Below are 23,227 nucleotides of genomic sequence, written 5' to 3' on the forward strand. Positions count from 1 at the left end.
ATTAGCAGCAAAAGTTACAAACATTCTGCTGTTTGCAATGAAACAATGTAAATCGCTGAACAAAATATAACGAGGGTTCTGCAAATTAATTTGAAGTTGCCACTGACTGCTGCAGTGTCTGTATTACTTGCCCCTCCATGATGTGCGGCCGGGGCGGCACTTGGAGGCCTCACGTTCTTTTATTCTTCCTCCAAACAGACCCCTGATCAATTGGCCCAAAAAGTACCTTTTGATTTTCATGCTACACACAATCCCAAACCTTCTGCGCCTTGTTTGTGGTTTAGCTCATATTCCTTGAGCTTTTGGGGCAGTAGAGGAGGACACCTTGGGGTTCGGACTTGGAGATCTTTAGCTTTTAGTCTCCACCTTACAGCAAACTGAACCCTCAGCACTGGTGGCCATCAGGTCTCCTGCAGTCACCAAAGGGGTTTTGGTCCCGGCCCCCTCAGGAATCTGGTGACTGTCTCGTCTTTCTGCCATGTGCAGGTAATGCAGCTGGCGGTGTTCTGTGATCTCTGCTGCCATCTTTATCTGTAGGAACATTTAATGCTGCTGTATTATTTATATAGCACCATTAATTCCATGGTGCTGTACATGTGAAAAGGGGTTACATACAGGTTTATAGATATTGTTTACAGTAAACAAATTAACAATGACAGACTGGTACAGAGGGGAGAGAACCCTGTCCTTGCGGACTTAATTCTTCGGGATAATGGGGAAGAGACAGGAAGTCGGTGTGCTGCAGCTCTGGTGGTTGGTGACATGGCAGCGGCTCAGGTGGTTGGTGAGGCGGCAGAATGGTTATTGCAGGCTGTAGGCTTTCCTGAAGAGATGGGTTTTCAGGTTCCGTCTTAAAGGGAACCTATCACCCCGTTTTTTAAAAATTAGATAAAAATAGTGTGAAATAGGGGCAGAGCTGGGCTTTACATTAGTGCCTTTTCGGTGCCTTTACACCCCCGTTAGGCTGCCGAAATACCTTTGTGAAGTGGCCGTTTTGTCCTGTCACTCAAGTTGGTCAGGTCGGATGGGCGTGGTCACAGCGCCGTTTCTCCCCCAGATCAGGCTCATCATTACGTTGGTTGCGTAGTGGTGTGCGCATGTCCAAGGTCCCGAATCCTGCACAGGGGAGTGAAAATAGCAGCGATGTCCGTTATTTCATTGGTGGTCGGTGGGCGCGGCCATCTTGCTTTGGCCGCGCGTGCGCAGAAGCGGCGCTCTGCTGGCCGCGGCTTCAGGAAAATGGCCGCGGGCATCCGCGCGTGCGCAGATGGCTATCGCGGCGGCCATTTTCGTGAAGCTGAGATGCGAACTCTGCTTCACGAAAATGGCCGCCGCGATAGCCATCTGCGCACGCGCGGATGCCCGCGGCCATTTTCCTGAAGCCGCGGCCAGCAGAGCGCCGCTTCTGCGCACGCGCGGCCAAAGCAAGATGGCCGCGCCCACCGACCACCAATGAAATAACGGACATCGCTGCTATTTTCACTCCCCTGTGCAGGATTCGGGACCTTGGACATGCGCACACCACTACGCCACCAACGTAATGATGAGCCTGATCTGGGGGAGAAACGGCGCTGTGACCACGCCCATCCGACCTGACCAACTTGAGTGACAGGACAAAACGGCCACTTCACAAAGGTATTTCGGCAGCCTAACGGGGGTGTAAAGGCACCAAAAAGGCACTAATGTAAAGCCCAGCTCTGCCCCTATTTCACACTATTTTTATCTAATTTTTAAAAAACGGGGTGATAGGTTCCCTTTAAGGATCCGAGGGTGGTGGATAATCGGCAAAGAATTCCAGAGGATGGGGCTATTCAGGAGAAATTTTGGAGGCGGTTGTGGGAGGAACGAATAAGTGTGGAGGAGAGTAGGAGGTCTTGGGAGGATCGAAGGTTACGTGAGGGAAGATAGTGGGAGGTTAGTTCAGGGATATAGGGAGAGGACAGGTTGTGGATGGCTTTGTAGATCAGTGTTAGTAGTTTGAACTGGATTCGTTGGGGAATTGGGAGCCAATGAAGATATTTGCAGAAAGGAGAAACGGGAGGAGAGGTGGATTAGGCGGGCAGCAGAGTTGAGGACAGACTGGCGTGGTGCAAGGGAGTTAGCGGGAGGCCACAGAGGAGGGTGTTGCAGTAATCGAGGCAGGAGATGATGAGGGTATGCACAAGAGTTTTAGTAGATTGATGGCTGAGGAAGGGACGGATTCTGGCAATATTTTTGAGTTGGAGGCGACAGGAGGTGGCAAGAGTTTGGACGTGTGGTTTGAAGGACAGGGCAGAATCAAGAGTTACCCCAAGGCAGCGGATTTCAGGTGCGGGAGAGAGCGTAATGCCGTTTACCATAATAGATAGATCAGGTAGGGATGATACGCGAGATGGGGGAAAGATGAGTTTTTGGTTTTGTCTACATTGAGTTTTAGGAAGCGAGAGTTGAAGAAGGAGGATATGGCTGACACTCCGGGATTCTGGACAGCAGAGAGGTGACATCTGGGCCAGAGAGGTAGATCTGAGTCATTCGCATACAGGTGGTTCTGGAAGTCATGGGACTTTGAGTTGTCCTAGGCCAAGGGTATAGATGGAAAAAAGTAGAGGCCCTAGGACAGAGCCTTGAGGGATTCCCAACAGAGAGAGCGGGATGAGGAGGTAGCGTGGGAGTGGGAAACGCTAAATGTGTGGGCGGAAAGGTATGAGGCAATCCAGGACAGGGCAAGGCCTTTGATGCCGAGGGAAGAAAGAATCTGTAGCAGTAGGCAGTGGTCAACTGTCGAAAGCAGAGGACAGGTTGATGATGAGGATGGAGAACTGTCTGATAGCTTTGGCTGTAAGTCATTAGTAATTTTGGTCAGAGCAGTTTCGGTGGAGTGGTGGGGGCGGAAGCCAGATTAAAGGTTGTCAAGGTGGGAGGAAAGTTGAGCGTGGACATGCTGCTCAAGGAATTTGGGAACAGAGATGTGGGGCGATAGCTGGGCATAGCAGTTGGGTCAAGGTTAGTTTTTTTTGAGGATGAGTGTGATGGTGGCATGTTTGAAGGCAGAGGGGAAGGTACCAGAAGACAGTGATAGGTTGAAGAGATGGGTTAGGGCTGGAATGAGCGTGTTAGTGAGGTTGGGGAGCAGGTGGGAAGGGATGGGGTCAAGTGCACAGGTGGTGAGGTGTGATTTGGAAAGGAGGTGAGTAAGCTCTCCTTCAGTGATGTTGGAGAGAGGTTATTGGGGAAGGGCAGAGGTCTGGTATATGGGGTGGTGAAACAGTAAAGGTTTGCCCTGTTTGGTCGACCTTGTTTTTGAAGTAGGTGGCAAAGTCCTCAAAAGAGATGAGGGGAGTTGGAGGGGGCGGGTGGAGGAGAGAGTTAAATGTGCTGAACAGTTGTTTTGGGGTTGTATGATAGTGAAGATACAAGGTTAGTGAAATAGGTCTGTTTAGCAGAAGTGAGGGCTAGTTTGAAGGCAAGTGTAGCTTGTTTGAAAGCGGTGAAGTCGCCTAGCAGCCGTGTTTTTTCCAATGCCGCTCAGCAACCCTGGATGCTTGTCGGAGTTTTTTTGTGAGATTGTTATACCGTGTCTTTCTGTGTGCTTCTCTTGACTTCTTCTTTTGTACCTTGCTCATCGTCCAGTGCAGAGTCTTTGTGTCTGGCATTGTTTGCAGTGATTACATGGTGACAGCGCAGCTGCCGATCAGTGAGCGCTGTGGCTCGTGCCATCATCTCGTGCTGCATTGCTGAACTCACTGATTGGCTGCAGCTTGGCTGATGTGGTTGCTCATCGCTGGGAAAGGCCAGGTTCACATGAGTCTCTCACAGTCTGTACAGACTTTTGCCTAGGGGTGTCGCAGGGTTCTCTACATGTACGAGGCTGTTGATGTGCGGCAGGAGTCCAGAGTCAGTCCGGATACGGCTTCTGACTTCAGCCTTAGCTCAGCTGCGCCAAACCCTGGAGCATATGGCAAAGACCACCTGCCCTGAGAGACCACCTCCATTACACTGGGGAGCCGGAGAACATGGCAGAGACCACCTCCGTAACACTGCGGGGAGCCGGAGAACATGGCAGAGACCACCGCCGTAACACTGGGGAGCCGGAGAACATGGCAGAGACCACCCCCATAAGACTGAAGAGCCAGAGAACATGGCAGAGACCACCCCCATAAGACTGTGAAGAGCCGGAGAACATGGCAGAGACCACCCCCATAAGACTGTGAAGAGCCGGAGAACATGGCAGAGACCACCTCTGTAACACTGCGGGGAGCCGGAGAACATGGCAGAGACCACCTCCGTAACACTGGGGAGTCGGAGAACATGGCAGAGACCACCGCCATAACAATGTGGGGAGACGTAGAACATAGCAGAGACCACCTCAGTAACACTGTGAGGAGCCGGAGAACATGGCAGAGACCACCTCCGTAACACTGGGGAGTCGAACATGGCAGAGACCACCGCCATAACAATGTGGGGAGACGTAGAACATAGCAGAGACCACCTCCGCAACACTGGGGAGTCGGAGATCATGGCAGAGACCACCTCTGTAACACTGTGGGGAGCCGGAGAACATGGCAGAGACCACTGCTGTAACAATGTGGGAGCCGGAGAACATGGCAGAGGCCACCCGCGTAACAATGTGGGGAGCCGGAGAACATGGCAGAGGCCACCCGCGTAACAATGTGGGGAGCCAGGCCTGTAGCTCCGAGCGATAACGAGCGGATACTGATTTTATATTTAATTGGTAAGAAAATATATGTGATAAAGAATAAATGTGATAAAGAATAAATTAGTTTTGTGTCGCTGTCTGCAGATGGAGTGGCGGCCATGCTTGTACCGATGGTGGGTGGGTGGGTGTGGGGGTCAGCGCGGTGTGTGTGTGTTGGGGGGGGTTCGGCGGTGTGTGTGTGTGTGTCAGGAAATGCACCGACGCAAAGAAAGAGCCAATATATCTTGGTAGCGAGAAATGTTCACAATGTGTTACTTTTTAATTAACATATTAAGCTCAGGTACAGCTCCGCAGAATTAGATACAGCTTCATGTGTGGCAGGATTAGATACAGCTTCTTTGTGTGACACAGGATTACATGCAGCTTCATGTGTGCTAGGATAAGATGCAGCTTTGTGTATCACAGGATTAGATACAGCTTCATGTGTGACAGAATTAGATACAGCTTCTTTGTATGGTAGAGGATTAGATACAGCGTCTTTATGTATCACAGGATTAGATACAGCTTCTTTGTGTGGTAGAGGATTAGATACAGCGTCTTTATGTATCACAGGATTAGATACAGCTTCTTTGTGAGTCACAGGAGGCATTATAGGAGTTGTAGTTCTCACAGACGCAGCAGCTGGTGGAGGAAACATGACGGGGGGCGGTTTCTATGGTAACAGGCGCTGACGCTGTTTTCTTGCTCTCCCCGGGGGTCACGTCTGACATCTCTGGGGTCTGTGTCTGGGCCGCGGCCTCCGCTGTACGGATCTCACACACGGTGCTCCGCCATCTTGCCGTACGGAGGAACCCCAGTCGCACTTCCGGTTCCGGGTGACCGGACGCCGCCTAGATCCCAGGCAACTGGGTGCAAGCACAACACGGCACCGGCCTGCATAGTGACGTCATTCCCCGCTCCGTGACGTCACCGCGGGGTTCTGACCTGGGATGGCCTAAGAAGCGGGCGCAGGTGGGTGTATGACCGGCTGTCACTGCGGGGGGCATTAGCTGTGAGGCAGGGGCCGGGGAACTACAAGTCCTAGCATTGCCAGCTCCCGTGCTACAGTCGCAGCCGGGGCTAATTACTGAGGACCCTCATAATAGCCAGAGACCCCCATATATATATAGCAACCGAGACCCCCTGTCCACAGCGATTGCTGGAGACCCCCATAGTAACCAGATACCCCCCAGTATATAGTGACTGCTGGAGACCCCCATAGTAACCAGAGACCCCACAGTATATAGTGACTGCTGGAGACCCCCATAGTAACCAGAGACCCCACAGTATATAGTGACTGCTGGAGACCCCCCCAGTATATAGTGACTGCCAGAGACCCCCATAATAACCAGAGACCCTGTACACTGTGACTACAGAATACCCCCATAATAGTCAAAGACCCCCCTAGTATATAGTGACAGCTGGAGAACCCCTAGTATATAGTGACGGCTGGAGACCCCCTAGTATATAGTGACGGCTGGAGACCCCCCTAGTATATAGTGACGGCTGGAGAACCCCTAGTATATAGTGACAGCTGGAGAACCCCTAGTATATAGTGACGGCTGGAGACCCCCCTAGTATATAGTGACGGCTGGAGAACCCCTAGTATATAGTGACGGCTGGAGACCCCCAAGGATTGTCTGTCTGCTGTCTCTAACATCATGTCCTCCCTCTATCTGAAACTAAATCTCTCCAAAACAGAACTTCTTGTGTTTCTCCCTTCTACTAACCTCACTCTACCCAACATCGAAATTACCCTGGAGGGTTCAACCATAACTCCCAAGCAGCATGCCCGCTGTCTTGGGGTCATATTCGACACCGAACTTTCCTTTACTCCCTATATCCGATCACTTACTCGCTCTTGTCACCTGCATCTTAAAAACATCTCCAGAATCCGACCTTTTCTCACATTAGAAACTGCTAAGACTCTTACTGTCCCTCTTATTCATTCTCGTCTGGACTACTGCAACTCTCTTCTGATCGGTCTCCCTCTTACCAAACTTTCTCCTCTCCAATCCATCTTGAATGCGGCAGCCAGGGTCATATTTCTGTCCAGCCGCTTCACCGATGCCTCCATCTTGTGCCAGTCATTACACTGGCTACCCATTCGCTACAGGGTCCAGTATAAACTCATCTCTCTCACCCACAGTTCTGCACCGCCTTATATCTCCTCTCTCATCTCTGTCTATCGCCCTACATGTGCCCTCCGTTCTACAAACGACCTAAGACTAAAGGTACCTTCACACTAAACAACTTTCCAACGAGAACGATCTGTAACATTGCAGCGTCCTGGATAGCGATCTCGTTGTGTTTGACACGCAGCAGCGATCTGGATCCCGCTGTGATATCGCTGGTCGGAGCTAGAAGTCTGGAACTTTATTTGGTCGCTAGATCGGCGTGTATCGTCATGTTTGACAGCAAAAGCAACAATGCCAGCAATGTTTTTACATGGAGCGTGAACGATAAGTGAGTCGCCGTTACGTCACTGGATCGCTCCTGCATCGTTCTGGAGTTGCTGTGTTTGACGTCTCTACAGCGACCTAAACAGCGACGCTCCAGCGATCTAGTTTAGTGTAACGGTACCTTAACATCCCCTGTAATCCGAACCTCACACCTCCGTCTCCATGACTTCTCTCGTGCTGCGCCAGCTCTCTGGAATGCACTTCCCCAGACGATCAGACTGATACCTAGCCCCGACCTATTCAAGCGCACTCTAAAAACCCATCGCTTCAAACAAGCCTACCACATCAACTACTCGGTAAACTAACTCTGCTTTGTTCCCTCCTTCCAAATATCACTCTGAATCTGCCCCCTACTATTCATCTGTCTCCACACCCCCCATACACATAACTGCACTTGATACTTGACTATTGCACTTAAACACTCGGGCTGATGACTGGATCATGCAGCTTTGTATGAAAATCCCTATTTATTATAATTGCCAGACCTGAAATAACAAGCACTTTTCACCTATTGTGTCCCCCTATTTCCTTGTAGATTGTAAGTTTGCTGTCACTGTTTAAATTGTCTTAACTTGTATTGAATTTGTCTGTACATGTCCCGCTTAATTGTAAAGTGCTGCGGAATATGATGACGCTATATAAATAAAAATTATTATTATTAATTATTATTAGTATATAGTGATGGCTGGAGACCCCCCCCTAGTATATAGTGACGGCTGGAGACCCCCCAGTATATAGTGACGGCTGGAGACCCCCCAGTATATAGTGACAGCTTGAGACCCCCCCCAGTATATAGTGACGGCTGGAGCCCCCCCCCTAGTATATAGTGACGGCTGGAGACCCCCCTAGTATATAGTGATGGCTGGAGACTACTCCCCTAGTATACAGTGACAGTTGGAGACCCCACCCTAGTATATAGTGACGGCTGGAGCCCCCCCCCCCCAGTATATAGTGACGGCTGGAGACCCCCCCCCCCCCCAGTATATAGTGATGGCTGGAGACCGCCCCCAGTATATAGTGATGGCTGGAGACCGCCCCCAGTATATAGTGACAGCTGGAGACCCCCCTAGTATATAGTAACAGCTGGAGACCCCCCTAGTATGTAGTGACGGCTGGAGACCCCCCTAGTATATAGTGACGGCTGGAGACCCCCCCTAGTATATAGTGACAGCTGGAGACCCCCCCCAGTATATAGTGACAGCTGGAGACCCTCCCCTAGTATATAGTGATGGCTGGAGACCCCCCCCCCCCCTAGTATATAGTGACGGCTGGAGACCCCCCCCCCCCCCTAGTATATAGTGACGACTGGAGACCCTCCCCTAGAATATTATTATTATACATTTTTATAGTGCCATTTATTCCATGGCGCTTTACATGTGAATACGGGGCAAATATAGACAAATACATTAAACATGAGCAAAAAACAAGGCACACAGGTACATAAGGAGGGAGGACCCTGCCCGCGAGGGCTCACAGTCTGCAGGGGATGGGTGAGGATACACTAGGAGAGGGTAGAGCAGGTTGTGTGGCGGTTCAGTAGGTTGAGGATCACTGCAGGCTGTAGGCTTGTCGGAAGAGGCGAGTCTTCAGGTTCTTTTTGAAGGTTTCTATGGTAGGCGAGAGTCTGATGTGTTGGGGTAGAGAGTTCCAGAGTACGGGGGAAGCACAGGAGAAGTCTTGGATGCGGTTGTGGGAAGAAGAGATGAGAGGGGAGTAGAGAAGGAGATCTTGAGAGGATCGGAGGTTGCGTGTAGGTAGGTACCGGAAGACCATATCACAGATCTTCAGTTCTTGTTCTCCTTGGCCCAGGTAAGACGCTTCTGGCGTTGTCTATTGGTCATGAGTGGCTTGACACAAGGAATGCGACACTTGTAGCCCATGTCCTGGATACGTCTGTGTGTGGTGGCTCTTGAAGCAATGACTCCAGCAGCAGTCCACTCCTTGTGAATCTCCCCCAAATTTTTGAATGGCCTTTTCTTAACAATCTTTTCAAGGCTGCGGTTATCCCGGTTGCTTGTGCACCTTTTTCAACCACACTTTTTGTATTGAAGAACTTGTAGCCTCATCTCGACATATATAGTGATGGCTGGAGACCCCCCTAGTATATAGTGAACGCTGCAGCCCCCCTGGTATATGGTGACAGCTGGAGACCCCCCCCAGTATATAGTGACAGCTGGAGACCCCCCCTAGTATATAGTGATGGCTGGAGACCCCCCTAGTATATAGTGAACGCTGCAGCCCCCCTAGTATATAGTGACAGCTGGAGACTCCCCCAGTATATAGTGACAGCTGGAGACCCTCCCCTAGTATATAGCGACAGCTGGAGATCCCCCTAGTATGTAGTGACGGCTAGAGACCCCCCCCCCCAGTATATAGTGACGACTGGCGACCCCCCCCCCCAGTATATAGTGATGGCTGGAGACCCCCCCGGATATATAGTGACGGCTGGAGACCCCCCTAGTGTATAGTGACGGCTGGAGACCCCCCCTAGTATACAGTGACAGCTGGAGACCCCCCTGTGTATAGTGAATGCTGCAGCCCCCCCAGTATATAATGACTGCTGGAGACCCCCCTAGTATATAGTGACAGCTGGAGACCCCCCCCCTAGTATATATTGACAGCTGGAGACCCCCCCCCTGTGTATAGTGAATGCTGCAGCCCCCCAGACCTACTTGTACAGTGCATGCACCTGCTCACACAGTGGCTTTATTGGAATGTGCACATTGTAGATTCAGACTAAAGGCAGCAAAATAAGGAAGGAGCAAAATAGGCGAGAAGGTGCAGAAGACGTTACTCCTCAGATTCCTGGATCTGATTGCGGGTGCTGCAGAGCGTGGTCAATATACTAGGGAAGTTCCTTGAATTTGGAATAAATCATCCACAGCATCAGGAGCAGAGCCCCCCATCATCACCAGCAGAGCCCCACAATCATCACCAGCAGAGCCCCACCAGCAGAGCCCCACCATCATCACCAGCAGAGTCCCCCATCATCACCAGCAGAGTCCCCCATCATCACCAGCAGAGTCCCCCATCATCACCAGCAGAGTCCCCCATCATCACCAGCAGAGTCCCCCATCATCACCAGCAGAGTCCCCCATCATCACCAGCAGAGTCCCCCATCATCACCAGCAGAGTCCCCCATCATCACCAGCAGAGTCCCCCATCATCACCAGCAGGGCCCCCCACAATAACACCTCCCTCCATGCTTCAGGAGGGCACAAGACACATATGAAGCATCTGTTGACCTTCTCTGTATCTCACAAAGACAAGATGGTTGCTACAAATAATCTCCCTTTTTGGCTCCTCAGACCCCAGTGCAGATTCTGCTCCTCTGATGTCCGGTCCTCGTGTTGCTCAGTCCATACAAGTCTCTTCTTGTTTGTTGTCCTCAGTAGCGGCTTCTCGCAGTCTCCTCTGGACAGCTGATGTTAAGTGTCTGATAGTTGATGTTTGTGCATCATTCATGAGGGCTGTTATCTAAGGCGCTGTCAATGTGCGGTGTCTGATGCGGGAAACTCTGATGAACTTATCCTCTGTAGCAGAGGTCATTCTTAGTCTTTCTTTTCTGCAACAGTTTAATCATAGCGCTTGATGGTTGTCATGACTGCACTTAGAGGATACTTTCACGGTTCTAGCAATTTTCTGGAATGGATGGACCTTCATGACTAGCAGCAATGATGGACGGTCACCGTGTGCTTCCTGCAATAGTCAGGCTTAGGACGGTAGTGGAATAGACGCAGCCCTGTATGGAGTTGTGCACTGACACTGCCTCTGAAAACACCTGATGGTCACAGACACTTCCTCACGGCTGGTGTTTCCTCACATGACCTCTTGACAAGGCGACATGATTATTTGAAGCCATTCATGGTAACGACCTGATGAAGATGAGGGGTGTGGGGAGTGCAAAGGAGAGAGCCCCGCAAATTGTGGGAGTGCCCCAATATGTTCCAGTTTAACTATTAGTGAGCTCCCACAATGCATTTCTCCTTTAACTACATATTTCTGTGTTTGGCTTTATGTGTGCATAGAGGAGAAATCCATGTTTAACTCTGGGGGAGGGGGTCACTAGGAGTCACCTTTACTGTAGGACATCCGTATACAGTGGGGGAGGAGGTCACTAGGAGCCGACTGTACTGGAGGATATCCGTATACAATAGGGGAGGGGGTCACTAGGAGCCGCTTGTACTGGAGGACATCCGTATATAGTAGGGGAGGGGGTCACTAGGAGCCGCCTGTACTGGAGGACATTCGTATACAGTGGGGGAGGGGGGTCACTAGGATCCGCCTGTACTGGAGGACATCTGTATACGGTGGGTGAGGGGGTCACTAGGAGTCGCCTGTACTGGAGGACCTCCGTATACAGTGGGGGAGGGGGGTCACTAGGAGCCGTCAGTACTGGAGGACATCCGTATACAATGAGGGAGGGAATCACTAGGAGCCGCCTGTACTGGAGGACATCTGTATACAGTGGGGGTCACTTGGAGCCGCCTGTAGTGGAGGACATCTGTATACAATGAGGGAGGGAATCACTAGGAGCCGCCTGTACTGGAGGACATCTGTATACAGTGGGTGAGGGGGTCAATAGGAGCCGCCTGTACTGGAGGACATCTGTATACAGTGGGGGGAGGAGGTCACTAGCAGCCGCCTGTACTGGAAGACATCCGTATACAATGGGGGAGGAGGTCACTAGGAGCCGCCTGTACTGGAGGACATCCGTATACAATGGGGGAGGGGGTCACTAGGAGCCGCCTGTACTGGAGGACATCCTTATACAGTGGGGGTCACTAGGAGCCGCCTGTACTGGAGGACATCTGTATACAGTGGGGGTCACTAGGAACCGCCTGTACTGGAGGACATCCGTATACAATGGTGGAGGAGGTCACTAGGACACTAGGAGTCGCCTGTACTGTTGGACATCCGTATACAGTGGGGGAGGGGATCACTAGGAGCCGCCTGTACTGGAGGACATCCGTATACAGTGGGGGAGGGGATCACTAGGAGCCGCCTGTACTGGAGGACATCTGTATACAATGGTGGAGGAGGTCACTAGGAGTCGCCTGTATTGGAGGACATCTGTATACAGTGGGGGAGGGGGTCACTAGGAGCCGCCTGTACTGGAGGACATCTGTATACAATGGAGGAGGGGGTCACTAGGAGCCGCCTGTACTGGAGGACATCTGTATACAATGGGGGAGGGGGTCACTAGGAGCCGCCTGTACTGGAGGACATCTGTATACAATGGAGGAGGGGGTCACTAGGAGCCGCCTGTACTGGAGGACATCTGTATACAATGGAGGAGGGGGTCACTAGGAGCCGCCTGTACTGGAGGACATCTGTATACAATGGGGGAGGGGATCAGTAGGAGTCGCCTGTACTGGAGGACATCTGTATACAATGGGGGAGGGGGTCACTAGTAGCAGCCTGTACTGGAAGACATCCCTATACAGTGGGGGAGGAGGTCACTAGGAGCCGCCTGTACTGGAAGATATCCGTATACAGTGGGGGAGGGGGTCACTTGGAGCCGCCTGTAGTGGAGGACATCTGTATACAATGTGGTAGGGGGTCACTAGGAGCCGTCTGTACTGGAGGACATCTGTATACAGTGGGGGAGGGGGTCACTAGGAGCCACCTGTAGTGGAGGACATCCGTATACAATGGGGGAGGGGGTCACTAGGAGCCGCCTGTACTGGAAGACATCCGTATACAATGGGGAAGGGGGTCACTAGGAGCCGCCTGTACTGGATGACATCCGTATACAATGGGGGAGGGGGTCACTAGGAGCCGCCTGTACTGGAGGACATCTGTATACGGTGGGTGAGGGGGTCTCTAGGAGTCGCCTGTACTGGAGGACATCTGTATACAATGGAGGAGGGGATCAGTAGGAGTCGCCTGTACTGGAGGACATCTGTATACAATGGGGGAGGGGGTCACTAGGAGCCGCCTGTACTGGAGGACATCTGTATACGGTGGGTGAGGGGGTCACTAAGAGTCGCCTGTACTGGAGGACCTCCGTATACAGTGGGGGAGGGGGGTCACTAGGAGCCGTCTGTACTGGAAGACATCCGTATACAATGAGGGAGGGGATCACTAGGAGCCGCCTGTACTTGAGGACATCTGTATACAGTGGGTGAGGGGGTCACTAGGAGCCACCTTACTGGAGGACATCCGTATACAATGAGGGAGGGAATCACTAGGAGTCGCCTGTACTGGAGGACATCTGTATACAGTGGGTGAGGGGGTCACTAAGAGTCGCCTGTACTGGAGGACATCCGTATACAATGGTAGAGGGGGTCACTAGGAGCCGCCTTTACTGGAGGACATCCATATACAGTGGGGGAGGGGTTCAGTAGGAGCCGCCTGTACTGGAGGCCATCCGTATACAATGGGGGAGGGGGGTCACTAGGAGCCGCCTGTACTGGAAGACATCCGTATACAATGGGGGAGGAGGTCACTAGGAGTTGCCTGTACTGGAGGACATCCGTATACAATGAGGGAGGGGATCACTAGGAGCCGCCTGTACTGGAGGACATCTGTATACAGTGGGGGGAGGGGGGTCACTAGCAGCCGCCTGTACTGGAAGACATCCGTATACAATGGGGGAGGAGGTCACTAGGAGTTGCCTGTACTGGAGGACATCCGTATACAATGGGGGAGGGGGTCACTAGGAGCTGCCTATACTGGAGGACATCTGTATACAGTGGGGGTCACTAGGAACCGCCTGTACTGGAGGACATCCGTATACAATGGTTGAGGGGGTCACTAGGAGCCGCCTGTACTGGAAGACATCCGTATACAGTGGGGGAGGAGGTCACTAGGAGCCGCCTGTACTGGAGGACATCTGTATACAGTGGGGGTCACTAGGAACCGCCTGTACTGGAGGACATCCGTATACAATGGTTGAGGGGGTCACTAGGAGCCGCCTGTACTGGAGGACATCTGTATACAATGGGGGAGGGGATCAGTAGGAGTCGCCTGTACTGGAGGACATCTGTATACAATGGGGGAGGGGGTCACTAGCAGCCACCTGTAGTGGAGGACATCCGTATACAATGGGGGAGGGGGTCACTAGGAGCCGCCTGTACTGGAGGACATCCGTATACAATGGGGGAGGGGGTCACTAGGAGCTGCCTGTACTGGACAACATCTGTATACAATGGGGAAGGGGGTCACTAGGAGCTGCCTGTACTGGATGACATCCGTATACAATGGGGAAGGGGGTCACTAGGAGCTGCCTGTACTGGATGACATCCGTATACAATGGGGGAGGGGGTCACTAGGAGCCGCCTGTACTGGAGGACATCCATATACAATGGGGGAGGAAGTCACTAGGAGCCGCCTGTACTGTAGGACATCCGTATACAGTGGGGGAGGAGGTCACTAGGACCCGCCTGTACTGGAGGACATCTGTATACAATGGGGGTCACTAGGAGCTGCCTGTACTGGAGGATATCCGTATACAATGGGGGAGGGGGTCACTAGGAGCTGCCTGTACTGGACAACATCTGTATACAGTGGGGGAGGGGGTCACTAGGAGCCGCCTGTACTGGAGGACATCTGTATACAGTGGGGGAGGGGATCACTAGGAGCCGACTGTACTGGAGGACAGCTGTATACATTGAGGGAAGGGATCACTAGGAGCCGACTGTACTGGAGGACAGCTGTATACAGTGAGGGAGGGGATCACTAGGAGCCGACTGTACTGGAGAACATCTGTATGCAGTGGGGGAGAGGATCGCTAGGAGCCGACTGTACTGGAGGACATCTGTATACAGTGGGGGAGGGGGTCACTAGGAGCCGCCTGTACTGGAGGACATCTGTATACAGTGGGGGAGGGGGGTCACTAGGAGCCGCCTGTACTGGTGCGTATATAATAACCAGTGCGTTGGATCTGTGGAGGAGCGAGGGATCCATGTAGATGTTGGGGTGGTGATGGTTGGAGATGTCCACTATTACACAGTTTTGGTTACACCCCACCAGCTTGGTACCTTTCCTACTTTCCTGTTTTGCAGTTGTCGCGGTACCATGCACGGCTGAGCTGCCCGTTATGGAGGTCACACAAGGACCCCCCAGTGGGGAGAGGCTGCCCACGCCTGGAGCTGAGGGGGAGAGAAGCATCCATGTGGAGCTGCCCGGACATGGAGAGGCCGACATCAAGAAAGCCACCAGCAGCACCAGGGAGGGGAAGAAAGAAGAGGGAGAAGTGGAGGAGGAGCTGGACCCCAGGATACAGGTATATTTACTTCCCAATGGTCCCATAAAAGGGGTGCAGAATATTAAAGGAATCCTCACCCATGTCTGATTACTGGGACCCAGTGATGCCCAGAGCAATGGGCACTGGTGCCATCAACATTAAAGTCATATAATCGGCTCCTGTATAATCTCCTTGGTTATCCTCGTAGTCGGCATTTGCTGGAGGAAGATGATGGGAAGGACGATAATCAGTGACCGCTCCTGCGCGCGGACGCTGCTGTAGTTTGGGTGTACGGGTGTCAGACACGAAACATACGGATAGATAGTGGGTATTGCTCCACCCTCGGAGGGTTGGGGTCGGGTATTGGGAACTGATTCCCGGCCCTAATATTTGGCTCCTGGCTGCCCAATCCTCTCCCAGCCTATTGATGGTGTATGTCGGAGAGATGCCTTATCTGATCTGTTGGGTCCCCACTACCTAGGGGCCCCCAGCACAGGTGACGCATTGCCCCGTCTGCTCCCTCGTGTGCAGCTGTGACAGTCGTCATTTTTGCCATAGCTCTGACGCTCCCCCTTCCCCTCGGTCTCTGTCTCCTCTGCTGATTTTTCGTCTTGTTCCTCAGGAAGAATTAGAGCGTCTGAACCAGGCGAGCGAGGAGATTAACCAGCTGGAGCTGCAGTTGGATGTAAGTGCCGCTTTCCGCCATCCACCCTTCTGTATCCCGGCGTCGGCATGCAGAGCACTGACTTTTTGCACGCTGCCCCCTGCAGGATGCCCGCACTGCCTACCGCCGAATACTGACCGAGTCTGCCCGGCGCCTGAACTCTTTGGCTACTCAGCTTGGAGCCTGCATCGAAAAAGCCAGACCGTACTATGAAGCCCGGAGACTTGCCAAGGAGGTAGCGTCCCCTCTGCTCCAGGGGAGAGGACGGTCAGCGGCAGGTTTATACTCTGAGCTGCTAACCGGAAGGAGAAATTAAATATTCATGGTTCCCAGAACTGTCCTCCCCATGCACGTGTATATATACACTGCGCTGACTGCTAACAGAAAGCAATAGAGTGCATTCAATTATACGAAGCGATGTGGGCTTTCAGCACGACTTATTATAAAATACTGTTATATTTATGTGGAAAGTCACCCAATCCGCCACTTTTTTCTAGTAATGTGGAAAGTTAAAGGGCCAGAAACTGGAGAATAACTGAACATTGACTTATTTTTGGTCTCAGGCTCAGCAGGACACGCACAGCGCAGCTCTGCGGTACGAGAGGGCGGTCAGCATGCACGCCGCGGCCCGCGAGATGGTGTTTGTGGCCGAGCAAGGAGTCACTGCCGACAAGAACAGGCTGGACCCGACATGGCAGGAAATGCTGAACCACGCAACCTGCAAGGTCAGAGCGGGGGAGGGCGCACCAGGGTTATGTGATTTCTACCTACTTTTTGTACGTAATGGAATTCAGATCAAATTTTACTTTAAGAGTGAATTCTGCGGTGATCGCGCTCATCTAAGGTCCCTTATAGGTTATGGTAAGCTTTGCTACTAATGAAACAACTTATTTAATAGTTTATATTAACTGTATTCTAATGTTCTGTGTATACAACTTTTATGTAGACTTCTGTACACCAAGCCTTGTCTGTGAGGAACAACCACTGGATCGCCACTAAGAACTGAGTGTGCACCCCATGGGTAAAGCCATCGGTTCTTTGGTCCTGCAGCTTTACATAGATTGCCCAGCAGATTCTGGGCCTGCAGCTCCACAGTGGATCCCCATTGGGTTCTGTCTGCATTTCCACAAAGATCATCCTTTCAGCCTACAACTACACAGGCATGCCCATAGACCTCTCAGCCTTCCTCTCTACAGGTGATGCCCACTGAGCTCTCAGCCTGCAGCTCTTTAGGTGATGCCCACTGAGCTCTCCTTTGCAACTCCTCAGGTGAAGCCCACTGAGGTCTCAGCCTGCAACTCTTTAGGTGATGCCAACTGAGCGCTCAGTTTGCAACTCCTCAGGTGATGCCCACTGAGCTCTCAGCTTGAAGCTCCTCAGGTGACGCCCACTTCGCTCTCAACCTGTAGCTCTTAGGTGATGCCAACTGAGTGCTCAGTTTGCAGCTCCTGGGGTGATGCCCACTGAGCTCTCAGCCTGTGGCTCCTCAGGTGACGCCCACTAAGCTCTCAACCTGCAGCTCTTCGGGTGACGCCAACTGAGCTGTGGTCCCTCAATGAACACTCACTGAGCTCTAAGCCTACCAATCTATAGGGAATTCCCACTGAACTCTGAGCCTGCAGCCCACTGAGCCACATGCATAAGGGAATCTCACAGAAAATGAGTGTTATAAATAGAAAGCACAACAGAAATCCAAGAGCTACCTTTACCTATCCAGGCACATAAATACAAAGCAAAAAATTTTTTTTTTCCTGACAGATGTATACATAATACTTTAATATCATGTTGTACCATGTTCCTGAGCAGTGTTGATTATGCGGCTTGGGAGGCTAAATAGGAGATGCTGGTAGTGATTGCTGGTGCTCTGAGGGAGAGTGTACTCAGGGAAAACCCACTGATCTCTAAGCCTGCAGCTCCATAGGAAAACCCACTGCTCTCTAACCCTGCAGCTCCATAGGGAAAACCCACTGGTCTCTAATCCTGCAGCTCCATAGGAAAAACCCACTGGTCTCTAAGCCTGCAGCTCCATAGGGAAAACCCACTGATCTCTAAGTCTGCAGCTCCATAGGAAAAACCCACTGATCTCTAATCCTGCAGCTCCATAGGGAAAACCCACTGGTCTCTAAGCCTGCAGCTCCATAGGGAAAACCCACTGATCTCTAATCCTGCAGCTTCATAAGGAAAACCCACTGATCTCTAAGCCTGCAGCTCCATAGGGAAAACCCACTGGTCTCTAATCCTGCAGCTCCATAGGAAACACCCACTGATCTCTAATCCTGCAGCTCCATAGGGAAAACCCACTGATCTCTAATCCTGCAGCTTCATAAGGAAAACCCACTGGTCTCTAAGCCTGCAGCTCCATAGGGAAAACCCACTGGTCTCTAATCCTGCAGCTCCATAGGAAAAACCCACTGATCTCTAATCCTGCAGCTTCATAAGGAAAACCCACTGGTCTCTAAGCCTGCAGCTCCATAGGGAAAACCCACTGGTCTCTAATCCTGCAGCTCCATAGGAAAAACCCACTGATCTCTAATCCTGCAGCTCCATAGGGAAAACCCACTGATCTCTAAGCCTGCAGCTCCATAGGGAAAACCCACTGATCTCTAGTCCTGCAGCTCCATAGGGAAAACCCACTGATCTCTAATCCTGCAGCTCCATAGGGAAAACCCACTGATCTCTAATCCTGCAGCTCCATAGGGAAAACCCACTGATCTCTGCGCCTTCAACTCCAAAGGAAACACCCATTGATCTCTGAGCCTGCGGCTCCACAGGAAACATCCACTGATATCTGAGCCTGCAGCTCCACAGGAAACATCCACTGATATCTGATCCTGCAGCTCCAGAGGGAACACTAACTTATCACTGACCCTGGATTCTCATGGGAAAAGCCCACTGAGTTATGAGCGTGCAGCCCCACAAGCAGGAATCTCAGAGAAGATGGGTCTGAAGAGTAGGAAGCAAAAGATAAATGAACAGAGTGACCTTAATCTCTCCAGAAAAACGGATACAAAGTGAAGTTATTTTTGCTGTGTACATCACACTTGTTGCACGGTGTTCGTGCGCAGCGTTGTGATATGTGGCCGGGGTAGCCATGGTTGGCAGTGTTGCTTACACGGCATGTGATTGCTGGCCTGGATTCGGCTGTGCCATATAACAGGATGGGGGATCTCTTGCTTTGGGCCACAACTTGGGGATCGTCGTACCCAAAGGCTGAGCCACCAAATCTGAATTTTGTTAGCGTTGTAGATTGTCGACTTCCCATTTTTCCTCTTACCTATTGTCCTCTGGTAACAGGTGAACGAGGCCGAAGAGGAGCGGCTGCGCAGTGAATACGAGCACCAGAGGGTCACGCGTCAGTGTCACGAAGCTGAAGCCAAAGTTCAGACGTTGCAGAAAAGCTTGAAACGCGTCATCATCAAGAGTCGTCCATACTTTGAGCTGAAGGCGCAGTTTAATACTGTGTTAGAGGTGAGTGATGTCTCCTAAAAAGAAATAAAAAGGGCGGCGTTTTCTGAGTGTGATGCTGCTGCAGCTGCATGGTTTGTTACAGTGTATCAGAACGCTCTCTAGTAACGAGCCATGCCGCTGCATGTAATCAGGACTGATATTATTCTCACCAATCTCCATTTGTTGACATCAAGCACTTCTTGGAGGTCTGGGCAAGCGAGAGTTACCCCCACAGGGCAAAAAATTAATCATGGAAAATCCATCTAGTAGAAAAACAGATATAGAGAGGGAGGAGGGGTATGCAGCTGCAGCGTCTCACTTGGTGCCTCATGAGATGAAGTGGGTCTATAGTAAGGTTGTGGACACAGCGCAGCGCCAACATCCCACTCGCTCATAAAGTATGACCCTAAATCTGCAGGCTAGCCTCACTTCTGCACACCGGCTGGGGTCGGCAGCACGTTTCTGTTTTCCTATGATCCTGCCCCTCCCCCAGTCTTAAGTGTACGGGCTCCGGCACAGAGGAGGCAGATAAGTAGAGCGGATCGGCGCGGGCTCGTGGGTTTGTACGGCTGGCGGTGAGGATGCGCCTCGCCCCCATAACCACAGAGCATTATACCTCCGGGGCCGATCACGTCTCTGCCGTGTCGTCTGTTCCCAGAGCGGTACCAGGCCTCGTTATCTTATACCGTTATTAAAGGGCTGCTCCAGTCTTGTGTTATCGGAGCTCCAGTGCTGCAGTAGGAAAACCTCTGCATCTTTCTGATATAACGCTGGTGCTAGGATCCCTGCTTGCTGTCAGTGACCGTTCTTTATTCAGAAGCTGAACTGACTACAGACACAGGGTCATTTCCATTATATATAGGCTACGCTTGCACTTTATGATCATTGGGGGCCGACTCCCAGAGATCCTGAAAATGAAAAGGGGACACAGCGTTAGTTTATAGCGGACCTGGCACTTGCTATAAAATGTTTCTACCTGGTGTAAACGCCGCTGTTCTCCTGAATCCGGCGCTGTGCTTCTTTTCTTCCTGCTCCTCTCCGTTCCTGAGATACGGCCTCTTCTTTCCCTGTATATTCTTTTTAGACAAGTGGGAGTGGTCTGTTTAAAAGAGCCCATTTACCAGTTGATGACCACACCCACTTAGTAACAAAGCTAGATTTACCTACAGGGAATAGGAGGCCATATCTCAGGATCAGAAAGGCGCAGGAAAAAAAGAAAGACAACGCCGGATTCAGGAGAATAGCGGCATTTACACCAGTTAAAAATAATTATATTTGTGGCGAGTGCCGGGTCGTCTGAGGTTTTGTGTCCTTCGCTGTTTGCATAGCTGCTCCTGTGCTATTCAGAAGGGGGAGCAACGCTTCATGTTCAGGATCGATGTGGGGGGGGGGAGTGTTCAGAACTCGGACCCCCAGCGTATGTCCTAGCGCTATAGAAAATGGGAGTACATATGATATTGATGGCTCCTGCGATATCACAGGCCGCAGCTGTATGAGCAGGACGAGGTCAGGGCTGGATACTTACCTTATTGTTGCAGGGGTATGCCATAAATGATCACCTCCATAAGCATTGAATCGGGGTCCGGCCAGTAAGACCCCCACCATTCCCAGCTCTTCTCTGGGTGAATGGAGCCTCTGTACATTCAGCCCCTCATTCTGGTGATTAGTGGCGGTCCTAGCCATGGGACCCCCATAGATCTAACGGTCACCTGTCCAGTGCTTATACATTTTGCAGGTGGGATACCCCTTTACCCCGATCTTTACCATTGTCTTGCAGGAGCACAAGGCTCGGGTCACGTCTCTGGAAGTCAAGGTGTCTCAGGCAAAGCTGCGATATTCCGGGACTCTGCGTAATTTGGAGCTGATCAGTGAGGAGATCCATGCCCGACGCACACACGGACCCCTATTAACACTTCGGGCCCCACCTCTCGGAGCCGAAGCCCCCACCTCTATTATAGAAGGGGAAATGGGCCCGCCGGCAGACACTGTCTCCCTCCTCAGCCTGCAGACCATCGCGTCCGATCTGCAGAAAAGCGACTCTGTGGAGCACTTGAGAGGTTTGAGCGACGTGACCAGCTTGGACGGGAGGGACACCGATCCCGAGGAGGTCGACAGCAGCAGCGGCCGGGAGCGAGGAGGGGGCAGAGCTAGCGCAGGGCTGTTCAGACATAACAGGAGCGTCAGTCTGTGAGCCGGGGGCTGGGCTGGGGGAGGGGGCTGGGGTTTGTTCTGTTAGACTAGTGGGGGGGCGATGAGGCTAGAAGAGATGGGGGTCTTCATAGATCATGCGATGTTGTGGTGGAGAAAGGAAGTAACACAACTAACCGGGAGGAGAAGCCACAAACCTGAATCTAATCCATTGACATTTTCCAGCAGAAAGCTTCTAGGAGTAGGGAAGTGTTTGTAGCCGGAACAGGAGGACGTTTCTTCAGCATGGAGGACATGGATGGCCACGCGGAGGAGGAGGACGCGTCTCGCTGCTATGAGAACTGTCTCTGTTTGATGCAGCGCTATGTCACTCTCAATAAATACATTGTGGTGTCTCTGTAGAGTGCTGAGACCCCCGCGCTCATCATGTGACCACGGCAAATGTGGGGTAACGCGGTCCGACACCTAACAAATGCTTATAATACTGACTGAGGTGAAGACACCTCGGGTTTAAGGGGTTATCTACTACTAACCATGGGCCCATGAGGGTGCTGAAACTGATGTACCCCCGTAATGGACCCCACTGCTGCTCCTTACAGCTACTGATGGCGCCTGTTGGTCTTCGGCCTGTCAGGTGACTACAGCAGCCAATAAGTAGTGACTGTTTGGCTGCAGTGGTCACCTGACGCCCTCTGCTGGTAGCGGAAGTGGATGACACTGACAGCAGTACTGTGAAGTGGCGGGGGTACAATAAGAGTTTTTTATTGTAGATTTTAGCACCACCTTTCTTAAAATATAAGTAATGGACAACGTGTCTAACGCCCAGTCCACATGAAGGAGGCAAACAAGAATGTCAGGAGTCATCACACCCCCTTTGTGTGATTATAAGATGGCGGTGCCAAACATGCAAATGATCCGAGCCGGCCTATCTGCACTACGAAGTCAAGGGACTATGGAGTCCACCGGCAGCAGACACGGTGCAGCGGACAATCACACAACGAGCATGCCACTGGGCTTGTATTGGTACTGTATAAAGGGATATTCCTAACCCAGTAAGTTAGGACACCCTGGAACCCAAGAACTGGCCTCTCCAGCCCAGATGTGATTGGAACAGATGTGCACATACTCAATCTACACGCCATCCTCTCTCTATGGGACTGTCGGAAGTAGCCAGCACACAAGGACTGTGCAAACTAAGCCCAGGCATTCAGCGCATGACCAGCAGTCCAGTGCACCTTCCTATCTACTTGTTTTACGTCTATCTCTGCCCTTCATCGGCTCCTGTAAAGCCAGGATTGTCAATTAGAGAAAAGTCAAATAAAAAACAAGTATTTGGGAAGGTGTACTGAGAGATTCCTGCTTTCCTGGCTCCAGATGTTTAGAAACAGCAGCATATAGGACATTATATCAGCTCTGGGCGGGTATTCTAGAATATGTAGGTAGTATATAGCACAGGGTACGTACTATTTTGCACAGTGACGTAGTATATAACACAACCGACATAGTATATAACATAGCTACGTAGTATATAACAGAGCCACTTAGTATATAACATAGCCACGTAGTGTATTGCACAGGTATGTAGTATATTGGTCAGCCACGTAGTATATAACATAGCCTCGTAGTATGTTGTACAGCCA

General features: G+C 51.5%; 1 protein-coding gene across 1 annotated transcript; it reads left to right on the forward strand.

The window, feature by feature from the left end:
* The first annotated feature begins 5,310 nt into the window (after positions 1–5,310).
* On the forward strand, positions 5,311–21,988 carry SH3BP5L (SH3 binding domain protein 5 like). Its single transcript, XM_077286244.1, has 7 exons — positions 5,311–5,647; positions 15,147–15,367; positions 15,951–16,013; positions 16,099–16,227; positions 16,556–16,717; positions 19,287–19,460; positions 21,217–21,988. The coding sequence occupies exons 2-7, from the start codon at positions 15,182–15,184 to the stop codon at positions 21,628–21,630; spliced, it is 1,128 nt and encodes a 375-aa protein (XP_077142359.1). The 5' UTR covers positions 5,311–5,647; positions 15,147–15,181; the 3' UTR covers positions 21,631–21,988.
* Positions 21,989–23,227: the final 1,239 nt, after the last annotated feature.

This window comes from Ranitomeya variabilis, chromosome 2 (genome assembly GCF_051348905.1).
Source record: "Ranitomeya variabilis isolate aRanVar5 chromosome 2, aRanVar5.hap1, whole genome shotgun sequence".
Classification (NCBI taxonomy): domain Eukaryota; kingdom Metazoa; phylum Chordata; class Amphibia; order Anura; family Dendrobatidae; genus Ranitomeya; species Ranitomeya variabilis.